Source organism: Oryzias latipes, chromosome 13, assembly GCF_002234675.1.
Source record: "Oryzias latipes chromosome 13, ASM223467v1".
NCBI lineage: Eukaryota > Metazoa > Chordata > Actinopteri > Beloniformes > Adrianichthyidae > Oryzias > Oryzias latipes.
The window spans coordinates 17,818,422-17,836,667 of record NC_019871.2 but is presented as its reverse complement, the minus strand read 5'-3'; the positions used below and the strand labels follow the sequence as shown (position 1 = coordinate 17,836,667).

Below are 18,246 nucleotides of genomic sequence, written 5' to 3'. Positions count from 1 at the left end.
GGTTTGCATTGCTGACAATAAGTGGGACCTATTGGCAGTGCATGTCGGACTCTAACAGGGATGCCCTTTGTACATAATTTTTATAGACAGAATTTCTGGACACATCCAAAGCCCAGAGGGAGTCTGGATCTAGGACATCAGGATTTCATCTCTGCTTTTTGCAGATGATGATGTTCTGTTGGTTTCATCAAATCAGTACCTTCAATGTGCACTATGGTAGTTTGCATCCAAAGCCCCTCTCCGGTTATATTCTGATCTATTAACAAAGCATTGTGAATGTTTTGTATTTATTTATGATTATGCTGTTTTAGGTTCAATCACAAAATCCTGTGTCGTTTTCTAGGACATTAAGTCTTGTTAGGAAGTTGGGAATGAGTGGAGTTTGACAGGTAAAAAAGGTGCAGCAACTATGTTCCTACTCTCATCTATGGTCATGAGCATTTGGTCATGTCAAAGAGGATGGGATCCTGGATACAAGCGACTGAAAAGAGCTTCCCCTATAGGGTGGGAGTAAAGTTGGTACCCCTCCACATCAAAAGGAGCTAGTTTAGGTGGTTGTGGAATTTCTTTAAGATGCCTCCCTTTGAGAGGTATTCCTGTCCTGTCCCACTGGCAGGAGGCCCCTGTGTAGACCACAGACAAGCTGAAAAGACTATGTCTCTGAGATGGTCTGGTAGCGCCTTGAGGTTCCCCAGCAGGATTGGAGGAAGTTTCTGTGTAGAAGGAGCTCTGGGCATCTCTGCCAGGACTGCTGCCCCCTTCACCGGAAGATAAAAGGATGAAGAAACTTTTTAAACTTAACTAAAACTAAATAAACTGAACAGAATTGAATCCTAACCCTAAACTTAACAAATCTAATGAATTTCATATAACTAAACTGAACTTGACTAAGCTAAACTGAACATAACAGAATTTCACCAAACTGAAAGACCAACTATCTTAACCTAAACTGAAACAAAAAGAATTGAACTAATCTGTAGTGACTCACATTGAACTAAACTCAAACAAACATAACAGAACTGAGCTGAACTAACCTGAATGATATGAACTAAACAGAGCTAAACATATCTAAACTAAACATATGGGCTATGTCTGAATTCCCACCCTGCTCCCTAACTACAAAAAAACTATAAAGTGTGAGACTATGTAGTGCCCTGGATTTTAAAGGAAATTCAGACACCATGCTCACTACTTCTTTTTTTTTTAAACGTCGGATATGACGTCATCAAATTCACGAAGTGAAAATCTCATTGATATGAGCGTTTTGCGACGACCATAAGATGAAAACACAGATGAACACACTAGTTTTTCGCAGAGTCTTCTGGGAAATTTCTAGGACACTTGATTTTGGAATTGTGGATCCGGACAACACTACAAAATGGCACTATTTAGTGAATAGTGAAGGAATTAGTGAAGGCATGTTCTCCCTTTGTCATAGTTCCTGTGGGGTCAGTGATAAAGAAATAGTCGGAATTTATCTTGTGGAATCAATGGAGTATTGAACTTTACAGTTCAAAGAGACATTAGAGGATGGTGAAGATGATTTGCTTTGGTTACTCCTGAGGGGCAGCTGAAAGAGTAGGACATGGAGACATACTGAGCCTCTTTGCCTGCTGTGTCTGTTACGGCTCTGTCATGGCTTCTGTCCTACAGCAATCCTGAAGAGGCTGACAGGAACCCTCTTTTCTAACTGTGATCTCTGTTGTTCTGCTGGTGTGAGCAGTCACCATAAACTACCACCACACCACGGGCAGCCGTGCTCCATCACTGGATGATGACGAAGAAGAGGAAGATAGGCTCCATGCTATGATCTCAATGATCTGCTCGCGGAACCTCACAGACCCTAATGTCATGAAAGGTTTTTATCACCTGAACACACCCACCAAACCCCATCTCCTCAACCCTGAGACCAAGCTTCAGACAAGCTCCCTGCCTCTTCTCTCTCCATTGTCTTCTATCTAGCCATCCTTCTGAGCTGTATTCAACTCCCCAACCCATCTATGCCTGCCTGGACTGTGTGTATGCTTTCTGAAGCTAAGCCCAACAGTGATGAGAAACTAATGTCAGCAGGTGTGTGATGAGGGTTTGGGTCATGAATAAAAACTGACCATGAGATTGCTAAAACAATGAAAGCTTTTTATCTAAGACTACATATGGGACAGAGATGAAAACCAGATTTCTCCCCAAGAGCTTCATTGTTGAGGTCTGAGGCTAGGAAGTCTGCTTAGCACTAAAACCCAAAGAATAATAGTCTATGGTGGTCTGAAAGGGCTTGAAAGAGGTTAGTACCTTTTTTCTAGTGGATTTTTTATTGGCTGTGTTTTATTGACAGAAGTACATCAAAGGATTATGTTGACATCTACAACTCAGGGGACTACGTACAACAACCACCTTTATTTCCCAGTGTCCACTTTTTTGCTTTTTGACTCTTTTGGCTAGTTGCTGCAACAATTTCCAGCTGTTTTCACTTGTAAATGCCAAACATTTTTTAAGTAAAAGTGTTGTTCACATAGAGGAGAAGGAAACATTTGTAATGGTGAGCTGCGTGACTCACTTTTCAATGCAAATAAAAGAAAATAAATCTGGCTTGAATTCATTTACATTCAAGTTAAAAGACGTGATCAGCTGGGGAATGGCAGCAACCAATGTATTTTCATACAGTTTTAGCTATCAGGTGAAAGATGTTACAAATAAAATTGTTGATTTAGTTTATCTGTATGAACTCCTCTTAAAGATGGTTGCTAATCCTGGTTGTGGATGATCAGAAATGATTAGAATGTTTGAGCTTCGAAGGTCATAAGGCTCTTAGGTAAACAAGTATAGGAAGTTTTACAATGCATCTGTGGATAAGTAACAATGTGATGGATACTTGTGTCTTTGCTCACAAAAGTAAAACATTTCAAAGTGAGAAAAATGCATCTCCAGGGGCCTCATTTATAAAACTTTGCGTAGGATTTGCGTCAGAAGTGGCGTACGGATGAAACATAGGACGTGCGTACGCACAGAAATATTCGGATTTATAAAACCGTGCGCACGCACATCCTACGCATCTTTCCCTTTATAAATCACAACCGATTCTAAATGCAGCGCAGCTTTTGCGGCTACATGACACGCCCATAGTTGCCCATAAATAGTCCGTGAAACGCCCACAAATTAATATTTATGGCTTGCTAAATCATGGCAAACACAGAGGGGAAATCAAAAAAACGTAACTTCACTCAATGTGAAGTAGAAGTTATCTTTGGCGAGCTGGAAAAGAGGAGAAAAGTGTTGTTTGGAGGGCACAGTGTGGGCATTGCTAATGCCAAAAAGGCACGTGAGCGGCAAACGGTGGCAGACGCCGTAAATGCTGTAGCCTCACAACCTCGGACCGTGGCCGAAATAAATAAGAAATGATCGGACATCAAAGTCGAGGCAAAAAAACGTCTAGCGCTGCATCGGCAGAGTGTGTCCGCCACGGGGGGGTGGGGGGGGTGGGGTGGGGGACCGGAGCTGACCCCTCTTGATGAGAAACTGGCCGCTATTATTGGGGAATCCCTATTAAGTCCCCCTTATCGGCGTCCTCCTCCGTCTCAGTCACGGAGGGGACGCCGACGCGCCAGGGTCAGGCTGACACAGGTAAGAGAAATAATTCAAATGAATGCAGTCAAGTCACATGTATGCGGGCTACACAATTACAGATTATTAATATAGAAAAATTTTATTTTAGCTGCTGGGTGTTCCAGCGGGGCCAGTGGTTACGATGCTGCAGCTGAGCAGCCGTCGGGACCCAGCGTCTCCATGGCACGCGGCTCTCAACCCTCCAGCATTGGACGTGTCCTCACCGATGCAGTCCTTGAAATGCAGCGGGAAGTCATTAGTTCAATCAGAGAGGTGGCCAAGGAGTTGGGCGAAATCAAGACTGACTGAAATAAACTGCACGATGAGGGAATTCTTAAATAAATAATATTTTCCACACCTTTTGTTGTTCTTCACAAGCGACGCATCACTTCCAAACGCTGGCGCACAGCAGCATTTGGCTCAAATGCGTGGGGATGGGGTTCAGGGTCGGGGCCAACACAGCAATCGGCGCCAGGGGTGTAGAGGCATGTTTTTAGGCTGTGCCACATTGTGTAGCACAGCACATGCCGGCACGATTTGGCACACACTGTCACTTTCACGTGTTTCTTCCATCTGCCGACGGTGTCGCCGTTTCTCATTTCACCCGTTTTTGTGCGTACGCCTGGGTCAGAGCTTGCGTGGAGGACCGCACATTTTCCCGTCAAGTTTGCTTTTTATAAATCTCAACTATTGCGTAGAGAGTGGCGTACGCCTTCTTTTGTGCGTACGCAACGTTTATAAATGAGGCCCCCAGATCCTTTTATTGGGTCATGGGTGTTTGATACAATCTTTTTTCTGCACGCCCTTATCAGTCTGATGATGCACTTCAGATTCAAATGGTTTGCCAATGTTCCACTTTGATGTGTTTAAATCAGCTGCTTTTGTCGTTTCATTTTTAGGGCAGGAATGATAGATCTGAGTAGTTTCACTCTACATATAACAGTTCAGTGCTGTTTTGGTTCAACGAAAAATGCTTAATTTCACCAGACTGCTAGTTGGTAGGTAGAGCAATCATCTGATTGAGAAGGTCACCGGTTCAATTCCTGCCTTGCCTGCCCATATTTAGAAGTGTCTGAACCTCACATTGCTCCTGGTGGTTACAGGTTAGCGCGCTGTACTTCGGTGGAGCTGTCATCAGTGTGTGAATGGCTTGAATGGGGACCTGAACCTACGTAACCCTTTGGGGAATTCTATCAAGGCAGAGAAGAGCTATATAGGTATACACAATGTTTACAATATTGTACTGTAGTGAGAGATGAATGGAGCACCACTTCTGTGGACATCTGACTCCTCCCTCTGTCTTGTTCTCAATGCTGATTGAGTCTGTTTTTGCGGGATTTTAATGCAGTTGTGTGACACACTCACATATTTACAAATGCAGGAGCAGCTTGTCTTTATAGTCTTTGGATCTGTGGTGCTAGTTTCTGCTTGGTCCCCCTTGGTTTTGTCAGGACAACACCTCAGCACTGTTGGGTTTAAAAAAAAAAGTGCTTCTTTTTCCTCCAATTTGCCCCTTACTTCATTTGACGAACCACTCTGGTGGTTCCTCGCCCTTCCTACCCCAGCCACATGCTTGTCAGTCTGTGCATGAGGATATGCAGCATCGTCTCTGTGTTTCTCTGGTTTGAAGTGGGATCATGTCTCTCCGTTCTTGTGATGAAGAAGTTTCCTTGCTCCAACCTTCATGGTTGTTTGTTGTTTATGTGTGCAATGCTGTTCACTGTAATTCTTCACCGCCCCCCTCCCTCCCCGTCCTTTCCTACACCCTCATGATGGTCCTGTGGGGTTCCGCAGTAGTAGAGACGAGGAAACTGGTCTGAGGCCAGAACCAGTTCTGGTCATGCCTAGAAAGGGGTGGGGGGGGGGGCAAATATGGGCCTTGCTCCAGCTGTTGTTTTGGTCATTTTTTTCCTGTTGATTATCTGCGTCATATGGGCGGGGGGAGGGGGGCACAGAACAGCTTCATATTTATGACAACAGGTCATCAGCTCCAACCTGAAGAATTAAGGTTAAGAGCATTTAACAGTCTCTGGTTTTCTTCTCCCTCCTGTGTGTCCCCCTCCGCCTCCCCGTGAAGTCCATTTGTTTCTATTGCTTCTTTCAGTGTCTGTTGTCTTCTTCTGTCGTTTCGTTTCCTGCAATGTCTGACTGTGAGCTTTGCCCCGTCCCAATCTCAGCGTCTTCCTCCTTTTGATCTGTGTGCTGTTCTTTCTCAGCTTCCCACCCCTTTTAGACAGCATGGACCCCCTTGCATCCTTCCTGCATTTCCCCCCAGAGCTCTCCCCCTGCTTCTTCCGCCTTCCATTTTGGTTTTCTTTCCCTCTCAGTATTTCTTCCCCCACAGTTCCAAACCCTTCATTCACCCGTCCATCTCCTCCATACATTTGCAGAAGTGTTTTTGGTTGAGCTGAGGAGCCGAGGTCATAATATGCAAGACACTACATCAAGGCAGAATAAAGGGGTTTAAAAAATAGGAATATGAGTTATTTGTGCAATTATTGACACTTTTGCCTTCTTACTGTCGTTCTGCCTTCTTCAGACCACGGGGAGGTGATGGAGAGCCAGGCTTTTGGATGCAGTCCGTTGTCGTGGCAACTGGCTGAGGCAGCAGCTCAGGAATCCCTGTGCCACTCATGTTCCACACTCGGCAGCAACACGTCATTTGACTATGCAGCAAGCTGTACCTGCACGCAGCAACCATCAGATATTCACATGTACGCAGTAAGAGCCTCTGCTGGATCCTGTGCTGAGTCTGCATCAGGGTCAGAACCAGGGATTTCAGTCTGCGGGACAACTGAGATGTTAGACTCAACAGACATGCACAAGACAACAGTCTAGCAGATCTAAGACCAGCTCACACAGCAGCATCAGCAGAGGCCTTCCTTCTCTGAACACACTTTTTGAACACTATGTAGTTAAAGGTGTGACTAGTCTGAAAAATTGAACGAGCGGATATTGTGTTTCCACAGAATCCCTTTGAAGATGCTTTGCCATAACATGAAGAAGCAGATCGTCTCTCGAGCTTTCTATGGATGTGAGTACACCAGGCTCCTTCTACTGTGTGTTAAAGCTGCTTTGGCAATGTTTAGTCATGTCTGACATATGTAGTAATGTGTGGCAGCAGTATTTTGTTTTTCATTGGTTTGCTATTGTGCTTAACCTGTATGTAATAAAGCTCCATTCACTCCAATTGCAGAAGCTTAAAATCTGAGGCTTTAGAAATGGCGAAGGGGTTAAAGCGTCAACCCTGAGTCTTAATGAGCTTTTCCAGTTATTAATATAGCCTACAACTTTTCTGAATATCCTCTGAACTGCTAGTTGTTAAAGGATAGCATGCAGCTAAACATGTCCTCATTGATATAATTTGGCAAGGGCCTTTAGAAACCACTCAGTCCAATGTTATTTTTGTATAATTGCAGATTAATTTTGGTGACCTCAGATTAACAGAAACAAGTGTCATCACCTAAAAGAGGAACAATTTTATTAAATTTATCCTTAGACATCAGTTTTAGACATGTATCAACCTTTCAAAGAATATTAATGCTTTTGACTATGGATGTTAGTTTATCTAATGCAATGACTACGGAACTCCTAAGTTTTAATGCAGGACTCTGCAGCTTCCCGACAGTCATCTACCCAGTCTAAAGGTTGTGTCACACATCCACTATATTTTGCACATTTTCCGTATATGAAATTTGGGTCTTTTGTGATACATCTGTGATATACGTAATTCGTAAGGGTCTCTTGCGTTCGCCATTTGTCGATGAGCGCAGATGTCCGTTGAGGGTTTAGGCCGACACGTCTTTATGTTAATTCGGTTTTGAGATACTGGTACTCAAAGGTTTTTCGTCGGTCTAGGATTAAGCAGTTTATGCGTATTTCATGTAGTTTATACGCAATTATTACATAAATCTTAGGCATTTATGCAGTTCAAGGGCTTCCTTTTAATTGCATTCCACGTGTCCGCCAGGGCTGGCATACTGCCGACATCTGTCCACTGTGCGTACCCACCTGTCGGCTCTGGTCAACCACAACATTGTACCCCCTGACAGACCTGGTGAGGCATCTGGTGGGCTTAGCAAAGAGGTGTGGAGTAAATACCAGAAAGACTGTAAGGTGAGTGAGCTTGTGACGCCCACAAACCACATGATCTACAAAAACACTTAGCAGAGGCCGACGTGGTTCTCTGGTACAGCCTTTTTTAATTCTTTTTGGTGAAGGTTCGTTACATTACTCTGCTTCAATCCAATCCAATCCACTTTATTTATATAGCACATTTCTCAAACAGGCAGTTTCCAGACATGACGAGAGCTTTTCTTTCCCAGGATTCAGGGAGTTAGGATCATATTTGTCTGTTCCAAGAAAGCATGTCTATTTTGCAGATGTTAACCAGAAATAAAATAAAAAACTAATTTTTAAGATGTCACCCAGATGATGCCCTGTGATTAAATTATGATTGAACAGTCATTGATGCATTATCTTTAAAAAGAAATGCATATAAAATTGGATATTTTTGTTATGCCAATATTTTTTTAAACTTGAGTATATTTAAGATAAGTTAATAAAAAAATACTCTAACAATAGTCTAGAATCCCTTAATCCCTGAAGTGATGGCTTCAACCAATCATCACCCATCTTAAATATTGATTAGCTTGGAGTGAAAACACCTCATGTTCCAGACCAGGTAAACCTTCAAGGTGTCTTTTTCTTCTTTACAAATGGCCGCCATTTTTGATTTTTCTGTTGTGGCTTACATGCTTTCCTGTAAGAGGGGATCCTAGGTTACATCCATGCCAAATTTGGTGCTCGTACCACAATTTGTCTGAAATATCAAACCATTCGGCTCTGCAGAAGGAGCCACAGTAGTCTCTGGAGAAGCAGAAACAAAAACATTAAGACCAAACAACACCAACCCTGTGACAGCCAAGTGTCTTGAGGATAAGTGCAGGGATGCCACATCACAATGGTTTGGACACATTTAAATAATTCAGTGAATTAATGTGTGGCAGGACTGTGAAGGGGGCATCATCTCTCACTGGAACACTAAATTGCTTTTTACTCTTCCTTTGTCTTCATCAATCTTCTGTCACCCTCGTTAGAATCTGAGTCCATTTTCTAAACGATGCATTTTCTCTTAATACCCTTCTGTAACACCCTTCTTTTCCTGACACAGTTGTTATTAACATGTGTGTGCAGAATTACAAGGAGCTGGAACTGCTCCGGCTGGTTTACTATGGTGGAGTGGAACATGGCATCAGGAAAGAAGTCTGGCCTTTCCTGCTGGGACACTACAAGTTTGGGATGGGAAAAAATGACATGAGTCAGGTAAACATAACCCCTCCCCCCCACACAGGTAACTGCATACACATAACACACGTCTACCCCCCCGCACAGGCATGCACAAGGACGTGCCCCGATAGGCCCTAATGTTGGCTCAAATTCTTCTTTGAAAATGTCCCTCTTTGTACAGATCAATGCAAAGATCAGCGAGCGATACCAACAGGTTATGAAGGAGTGGAAGGCCTGTGAGCTCATCGTCAAGCAGCGCGAAAAAGAGATGCAATCAGCCATTTTTTCCAAGCTGTCATCCGGAAGCAGTATTGACAGTCATGTGTTGCGGCTTGCGCACAGAGACTCCACTATCAGCAACGAGGTGATTTTTCACTATTATTGACAAATAAATAAGCAGCAATCCATGCACTGCTGTAGAGACATAAAGGCAATAGATTTTTGGATCAAAGAGTTTTCTGTTCTACTTTCTGTTCAATAGCTGACCTTAAAGTTCCACTCTGATCATCTTTTGATCTAGCGTAAATGCCTAAAAAAAACCTGTGTCATTTTCTAGGACATTATTTCTGCAGAGCGGCAGGAGTTCATTAGAAATAAGCATCATGAGTTGTGGGCGGGGCTGTTGAAGAGCACTAGCTTACAGCCCCTCACAACCCCAAGCTGACATTAACGGTTCAGCAAAAATGGCGAGCAATATCTGAGATTTTCAGCCATACTGTTTTAAAACAGATGCCAGCTCAGATGAGGAAAATGAAAAAGTTAACGTATCTATAAGTCCATCAGAATTGGAGCAGAGCGGGGAGCTTGTGGTCACACCGATTGTAGTTTGTATATAACATCTACAAGCTTTTTCAAACCGTTTTTTCATCTGTTCCTGATTATCTCGATTTGAATGAAGAAATACTCAAAAATACAATTTTTATCGTACTTTTCTTAATGTCTTCCATCATGAAAACCCCTACAAGAAGATGTTAAAAACACCAAAAACGCTATTTTTATTGGAGTGGGTCTTTAAACTCAAATAATTTTTTTTCTTTTTCCCATGGTAGTAAAATTGTTAACAGTTAAAAATAAATATAACAACTTGGACTAATTCAGTTGGTTTGACATTCTCCAAATCATCACCATTTTCAGTCTTTGCATAATGTTTCATGTGATTGTTGTGTATGAGCCAATATGTTTTTGTAAATAGTAATACGGCAAATCAATTTAACTGTAGAGATGAAAAAAATCTGTTTTTTCAAACATGGCTGTCTTCTTCAAACCTTATAACCAGACACGCTGTGAAACATAAAGCTATAGTCTATTCATGATCCTATGTGTCAGGATTAGTCGATTTAAAAGGAACCATGTAATGCATGTTTCCCAGTTTGTGCTTCCTCCATATTCAAACTTGAAATCTTGCAAATTCAGCAAGTAAAGTAAAAGTTAAATGGCGTATACTTGTATAGCGCTTTTCTACCTTACTCGAAGGCCCAAGGCGCTTTACAGTCACAGACCCATTCACCCAGTCACACAGACATTCACACCAACATGGCACCAACCTCCCATGAGAGGCAAGGTGGGGTTCAGTGTCTTGCCCAAGGACACTTCGACACATGGGTGTGCAAGGCGGGAATCGAACCTGCGATCTAACGATCATGGGTTGACTGCCCTGCTGCTGCACCACTGCCGCCTTAAAGTTAAGAATATCTAACAAATTACCGGTTGTTAATTGTTGATTTTTATTTCTTAGTCATATGAAATCACATTTTTTCACAGAGTTTAAGTCAGGCAGTGGCTCACTACAAGACTAAAATCGGATTTAAACCAAATCCTTTAACAATCTTAGAATTGGTAACTAACTCTATTCTGAATTGGTAACATGCCACATTATTCCACTATAGCTAATCGTCAGCATAAAGAAACGTCATAGAACCATCAAGACTCTTTACACAGATGATTAAGTTACGTCAGAACAGACATGTTACATGTGTTTACACATGTGTTGTTCGCAACTGTGTGGTCACACCCGTCAGTTTACATCAATGAATTCACATCTGCTTTTTTCACATTTGAGTGCTTACGCCTGTGTTGTACACATCTTTTTGTACATATACTTGTGTCTGCAGCTGTCGGCGTTTTCGTACATGTTGTTCACACAGAGACACAGCGTTGGAGTAAATAAGATATACTCCATTTGGACTCGTATTTCATGTCTGACACCCTGTTTCCCCCAACCTATAGGTGTTCATGTCAGTGGATGAGCCAGATGCAGGGAGTCAGGAAACCCCCAGTGCCGATGATAACACTCCTACCATGACCACCCTGGCCCCTCCTGTTGCCCTCCCGCCTGAAGAACGCCCTCTGGTGGAGTTTGACTCCCCCGACTCAGGCCTCCCTTCTTCCAGAAACTACTCAGTGACATCAGCCCACTCTCAGATCTCCTCCAGCATGGATGAGGGTCAGAGCACAGAGGAGGAGGCTCCAGGAAGAGAGTTTCAGGACTCCCTAAGTGAGAGCAGGGTGTGCCATCAGCTGGATAAACTGGTGACAAGTGGAGCCGCCACTGAGGGGAGTCTGGCCTCCCTGTCCTCCTACACGGTGAGAAAACTCCTCAGGAGCTTAGGGACTTTGATGTCTGGCAGCGGTGTGTGAGTTGCACCCCTGTAATCACTTCTGCATTCAGAAACATGAAGATGATGTTCTTCTGCTCAGATCGAGCTGCTGGATACAGTGGCCCTGAACCTCCATAGAATTGACAAAGACGTCCAGCGCTGTGATCGCAACTACTACTACTTCACCACGGCTAACTTGGAGAAGCTGCGCAACATCATGTGCAGGTACAAAACATCCCAACACACTCTTATGTGCATGCTGGCTGTGGAATATTGCAGTTTTTTTAAGTTATGTTACAGTCACAAATACAACAGCCACCGTACAGGCATCGACAGACTCTTTAAGATGTCATGCTGCCAGCTGATCTTTCTGAAAATCGTTAGCATGGTCATGAATGTAGATGGCGGCCAACAGGCATCAGTCAGTCAGTCAGGCGGAGATAACACCATTATGTAATCAGACGACTCTCGATGTGGCAGCCATCCACATCGAGATCCACCAGCTGCCCTGTAGCCCGAGGGTATACAAAAAAGCGGCACACAGTATAATTTTCGTAGCATCAACTGCAATTTGTCAAGATGCAAGTTTCAGAGGTGCTATCAAGGCCATGATGAGTTTTGTGCAGCTTCAATGCTGTCTACCCATTTATAAACAGGATCCCTGGTGGCTGGGATCGCCAGATTGACGTCCGGTCAGTGAGATGGCAGCATGAGGGGAGGGGGGTGGTTGGAGGGTGGCTGTCTGAAAGCGGTTGATCATCAGACGATTTCAGACATCAATTAGCACGCTGCTGCTTTCCTGCCACTGGACTGCCACCGTGCGACCTTCAAATGTGCCCAGACGACCATTGACCGATGTTAAAAAACTATCCCTCTCGCCATTCAATTTAAACTTTTTTCTTAAAACCTCTGTGGTCACCACGCGGTGTGTTAAAAAAGCGACTGATGCCTCTTGATTTAAAAAATGCCGCCGCACCGCCACCTGCTGAATTTGCTGAAAAACTTTCATTTAGGTCGTGCATTTTTGGATTAGACTGTAGTCTTAGTTCAGTTTTTGTCAAAGTCTCAGGTTAGACAGCTATTGTATCTCTCTTTGGGAGACACCAAACTGCTCATTTCCCATATGAAAAGTAAATAATCTGTTAACAACTGTGGACAAAACTTTCCAATAAATGCTCCTAAATTCAAAGAGTAGAAATAGACTTTTCAGCTCGACTCCTCGGTGAATAAACAAATGAAAGACAGAAATAATGAATGGATGTGAAAAAACAAACATAACAAAAGATTTGTTTGATGAACAATTGAATCAACAAAGACATGTAAGAATGATCAAGGAGACAAGTGACAAATGATGTTCATTTTTATGCAGCTATGTGTGGGAGCACCTCGATATGGGCTACGTTCAGGGAATGTGTGACCTGCTCGCTCCACTCATGGTCATCCTGGACGATGGTGAGAACCCATCCTCACGCTCTTCTGTCACAGTTCATTCTTTTGGCAGCAACAGCTTCACTGCACCAGTAGAAGTAACTGCGCTGCTACAGTTGAAGCTGGATCGAAACTGTAAATGAGAGAGAATCTCTATGTAACAGAAAATGAAAATGCAAAGACCACCGCCACCAATATAAACCATATGTTGGGTCAAAACAACCTGCAACATCAGAATGAAAACATAAGGAAAGACAACAGACCAGAGGTACCTTTTACGAGGAGAACGAACAGATCATACCCAGCAACAATTTCTCTCCGCTCTGGCGCATAATCTGTCGCCTCCTCTTTTATTAAGTTTGTTGGTTATTCCCTAATTTACATATGCGCTGAGCTCTAAGGGAGGGGAAACGGATAAAACACAGCTTCAGTGCTCAGAAAACATTAATTGCAACATGCCTGCTTTTCACAGTCTTCCCACATCATCTTTGGACCTGCAATTTCTTTTCTCACGGATAACTGACACAGAGCATCCTTTGATTCCGGTCTTGACACAGATAACACATAGTTCTCATGCCGATGCTGGGAAGACGCTAAGATAGTCGGTTTCCTCCCAAGAGTTCAACTTCACCTTCCTGTGAAACAGAACTTGGACACAAACACTTCTGCATGTATGATGATATTACCTATATAGCTAGGTAATGCATAAAAGCAAATATGAGATAACTTGTATATATTTTCCAACACCATAACACAAAGTTTTGAGTTAGAGAGACTTCCGGTCAGCATGAACATGTTAGCAGGAGACCGAATGTACAAAGCATATGTTTTCAAAACACACAACAAGGAGATTTTATGAGCACTACAGTAGATGTCAGAAATGAGTGGAGCCAGGAGTTGAAACAACTGAAACGGCTTCTAATTCTGGATGAATCCAAACTTGAATTGCATTGCTAACTGGAAAAGTGTGTGCTGTGTAACTGTCAGACAGGAGTACAGAGAAAAAAATTAAATGACAGCAGGTGAGTTGAAATGATAGCAGCTCAGGAGAATGTGATGACAAACACAACCGATCTCCCTTAGTGAAATGATGCCAGAGCTTCACCAATCAACTGATAACTGCAAGCATCTAGATTCAGCAAGACCTGAAAAAGCGGTGCTTCAATTTTACAGTGTTGAAATTCATGTTCTTTCTATCTGCGTATGCAAATGTCCATGCATTTTGTGTTTTGTAGAGTGCCTGGCGTACAGCTGTTTCACTCAGCTGATGAAGAGGATGAGTCAGAACTTCCCCAATGGTGGAGCAATGGATGCACACTTTGCTAACATGAGATCTCTTATCCAGGTGATGGATCACACTCTTGATTGTTTGGTGTGTTTTCTGGATGTACACATGTATGACATTGCAAATAACTGGGCTGTGTTCCCATCAGATCTTGGACTCTGAGCTCTTTGAGTTGATGCATCAAAACGGAGATTACACTCACTTCTACTTCTGCTACCGCTGGTTTCTGCTAGACTTTAAGAGAGGTGAGTCTTCGTACTTTGTCCTCTTAACAGAAGCCTGCAGAGCTCCTCCTCCTCATCAGTACTGTCAGAGGCCAAAGCATTCAGCTAACAGAGTCAAAGCCTAGCCTGCTAGTGATGGCAAAAGTGTTCAGTGTTCTCAAGCCATTTAAAGGAAAAAGACAAAGTTTCTGCCATGTGCTGAAGGAAGTTGCCTGTTGCTAATCCTATAATATGTGTGTGCAGAGCTCCTATACGAGGACGTGTTTGCAGTATGGGAGGTAATCTGGGTTTCTCCCAGGATCTCCTCGCAGCACTTTGTCCTGTTCCTGGCTCTTGCACTCGTCACTGTGTACAGAGAGATCATCATAGACAACAACATGGACTTCACTGACATCATCAAGTTCTTCAATGGTACTGGCCTCACCTGTGCATGCTCATTTAATGGTTTATCTATCACGGCAGGGAAGCAGTCCCAGCACAATGTTTTAGGTTCTATCTTTCTGATACCATTTTCCAAAGGCCAGACAAAAGGGTCCACATTTTTTCTCCAGATGTTATTTAGATGTAGATGGTATTTGTTGCAATACTTTGGATTATAATTGATCAATGACAATATTTAAACTACCAAAATGGTTGCCAGACAAGACTGTGACTGCAGCTCATAACTACTGTGGGGAAATTTCAAATTCAGAATACAAATTTCCGTTTATCGTTTGAGACTGCATTGGAACTTTGACTAACTTTACGAAAAGAAAACCTGAACTTGCCCTCAGAAGTTATAAAATGTTTTTCTCTGTCAGCCTGATGGCTTACCGCATCTGTCTCTAATCCACAGAAATGGCTGAACGCCACGATGTCCAACACATCCTGAAGGTAGCACGCGAACTGGTACACAAGGTCCAATCTCTAATGGACAACAAGTGACTGTTGGAGGAGGAAAATGAGGGTTCTGGATGCCTCATCACAGACAGCTCTGCCCTACTCCCCACCCCACCACTTCCAGAGCAGGCTGAGGGGTCTGGGTCTCTGCTCTGGAAGTCTGTTTACATATTCCTTCACGTGGAATGCTCTGGTTTCTGTGTGGATCTGTGTGCATGCTCGTGACTGATCACACTCTGTGCGTGCATAAGAAACAAACAAACAAACACACACACAGACAGCAGCGGATGACTTTGCCACGTTCTCATTAGTGACCAAATAGACTGTGCCAACCACCTTTCTGAGTGTTTTATACTCCAAGCATGTGTGTTTTTACCCAGTTTGCTCTAAAAGACCATTATGACACGAATGTTGCCTTCTGTTAGTAACAGCCCAAGGTACTCACATGCACTTTGTTTGCGGGTTCCTGTGTTGTGTTAGTGATGGCCTCACTACAGATGCTGGGGCCGGAGACACCAAAGACTTTGGGAAGCAGGGAGGGATTGATACAGTCAGTGTTTGCAGCAGTCGTGGCTCGTCCGACGAACAGCACAGCAAGACAAATAAAGCACACGGCTTTGTGGTTCTGAAAGCAGTGACGTGACAGCCACAGCTGCCTTCATCACCAGGCAGAGACCTGCAGGGAGACGGGGGGGAATTCTTCCAGCAGGTGTTACCATGGAGCCCAGCTGATGAAGTCAAAGAAGCAAGACAGGCAGCCGGAACTCAAGTTTTAGACTCATTTCCATCCCACTCAGCAAAGTACACCCAGAATCTTTCAGCTACCTCCAGCACAGCTGCAGCCCGACGGCACCTCTTTGCAGCAGAACTTCTAAGCTGCAACCTAGAGCTGAACATGTGGTCGATCGTTTCCCAGAGTGTAAATGCTGCTGAATACCTGTTCCCCTGATTCACCGAGAACGATCTTGATGTTGGATAAGAGGCCTGCACATTCAGGGAACCCAAGAGTGTTAAGGTGACTGGTGCATATCTTCCCTTCTGCTTATACACAAAAAAAAAAACAACCTTGCAGCTTCTGAGGTTTCAGGTGTAGAGCATCATCCCTCTATAGTTTGCAGTGCTCTCTGCTGCATATATGCTGCATTTTCCCAGATCCTTAGATGAACCTATCCAAACGTTTGTCATATAAATATTTTATTTTTTTTATAGTGATTAATTTTTAAGGTTTAAAAGTGAGGCCTCCCATCCAAAACCTTAGGTACTTAACAGCAACCCAGGAAGCACTGTGTTCAGATAACTAGAGCAGAGTTTGATATAGGGTTCTGTGCAACTCTTAAGTCTTGGTTCTCCTAGAGTCTGAGTCCTGCAGGTCTAGCGCTATATGAACAGATCTACATTTACAGAAGAAGAGGGCATTTTACAGCCTCCCTCTCTCACCTGAGTGTTGCAGTTAGCTGTTTTTACGACATTAGCAAAGCCTGCTGTCATTTCCTTGTATGTGTGATTGGTCAGTTTGCACGAACCTCCTATGATTTAAGTGCCAAGAGTCTTCCCAGACCTGATGTGTACTCCAGTGGTTTTGCTCCCTTTGTTAGACTGATCCAAGTAAGGGTTACTGCCCCCCACCATGGGAGCTTTTTCTTCCAATCAAGACAGTGACCAAAACCTTGAAACAGCGCCCTCTGTGGTACCATAATAAGGTGCAGCCTGCATCCTGAAGACTGTTTCCTTCCAGTTTCTTGAGGACTTTGCTGTCCATCAGGGTCTATGTTGTGTGCATATTAGCCCAGAGTTTGTATAACGAATATGACTTTTATTTCAACATCTATTTTTCAGTTGCTTCAGCCTATGATGTTCTTTGTTCAGGCGCTGCACTGACTTTTTCGAATGCTGAACATGTGCTGTGAGGAAGTGTCCTTGGCTTTGAATGTAAAGTATTAAACCACAGTTAGTTGATCTGTGTGACGGTGTCTTTTCAGCTCCAAACAACGACAGATTTTTTATAATAATACTCCAATGGAACTTTGATGCAAGTTCTATCCTTAGGTTTTAGATACAATGTCTTTTGAGATGATATGTAAGATTTGACAGGGTATCTAGAGGAAGTGCTGTTATAAGACAACACCTCCAAATTGGCCTGGGAAAAACAAAAGACAACATAGAAACAGAACAGCGGATGTCAGCCAGAGGTATTCAGTAGTTAATCATTACCAGTAAAGATGTATCTGTGACAGAAAAAAAACAAACAGATAACGGAAAACTAAACATCACATTACAATAGAAAAAGAAACAACCAAAAAGGACTAATTACTGACAGACTAATTACTGACAGTTTTAACTAGTCTGCAAAATAGACTAGTTAAAACAAACTAAGCTAGACTACCAGAGTTCGCTGCCTTAAATTAAAATAAGAAAAAACGTACTTCATTCAGAAACATTCTAAAAATCTTACTGCATCATTAAAACAATACTAAACACTTGAACCGCCCAACTTTCGTAAACCACAACCTTGACGTTGTGTTGTGAAAGCTTGAGGGATCATAGGAGCAGTGCTGTCCAGAGCAAGTGTGTCCCATATGGGGATTTATTTTTCTGAATCAACGTTTGTTATTCTATCAACATAAATGTATAGTTAATAAGATATTTAGTTCTAAAAGTATTTCAATGTTATTTTTTGGGGTGTTTTTTAAAATGTTTTCTTTTCTCCACATTATTTTAAGTATGTAAAATTTAACTGATGAAATTAAAATTCTTATTGCTGATCAAATTTTGGGGGTGATATTAGAATGTAAAAAACAAAACAAAAAGAGGGCGTTTATAGAGCAAAGAAAAGGATTGGGTTATGGTTAGAAAAGAAAAGCATTTGGACTCCTCTATCAATATGAATGCAGAGTCAGTGTACACTCCATCCGTCCGTCCGTCCATCTGTCTGTCCATCCGTCTA

General features: G+C 42.9%; 1 protein-coding gene across 2 annotated transcripts in view; it reads left to right on the top strand.

Moving 5' to 3' along the window:
* The window catches only part of sgsm2 (small G protein signaling modulator 2), a 41,760-nt gene extending 24,502 nt beyond the window's left edge, over window positions 1-17,258 (top strand). The window contains exons 12-24 of one of the 2 annotated variants that reach the window (XM_023961627.1): window positions 1,724-1,858; window positions 6,140-6,314; window positions 6,570-6,634; window positions 7,571-7,716; window positions 8,797-8,925; window positions 9,071-9,253; window positions 11,116-11,472; window positions 11,587-11,711; window positions 12,856-12,938; window positions 14,150-14,259; window positions 14,348-14,444; window positions 14,667-14,834; window positions 15,259-17,258. In XM_023961627.1, the coding sequence (XP_023817395.1) occupies window positions 1,724-1,858; window positions 6,140-6,314; window positions 6,570-6,634; window positions 7,571-7,716; window positions 8,797-8,925; window positions 9,071-9,253; window positions 11,116-11,472; window positions 11,587-11,711; window positions 12,856-12,938; window positions 14,150-14,259; window positions 14,348-14,444; window positions 14,667-14,834; window positions 15,259-15,347 (1,862 nt within the window). In that variant the 3' untranslated portion in view covers window positions 15,348-17,258. The remainder of the gene's footprint in view (window positions 1-1,723; window positions 1,859-6,139; window positions 6,315-6,569; window positions 6,635-7,570; window positions 7,717-8,796; window positions 8,926-9,070; window positions 9,254-11,115; window positions 11,473-11,586; window positions 11,712-12,855; window positions 12,939-14,149; window positions 14,260-14,347; window positions 14,445-14,666; window positions 14,835-15,258) is intronic. The other variant, XM_023961628.1, reaches the window with a different exon arrangement.
* Window positions 17,259-18,246: the final 988 nt, after the last annotated feature.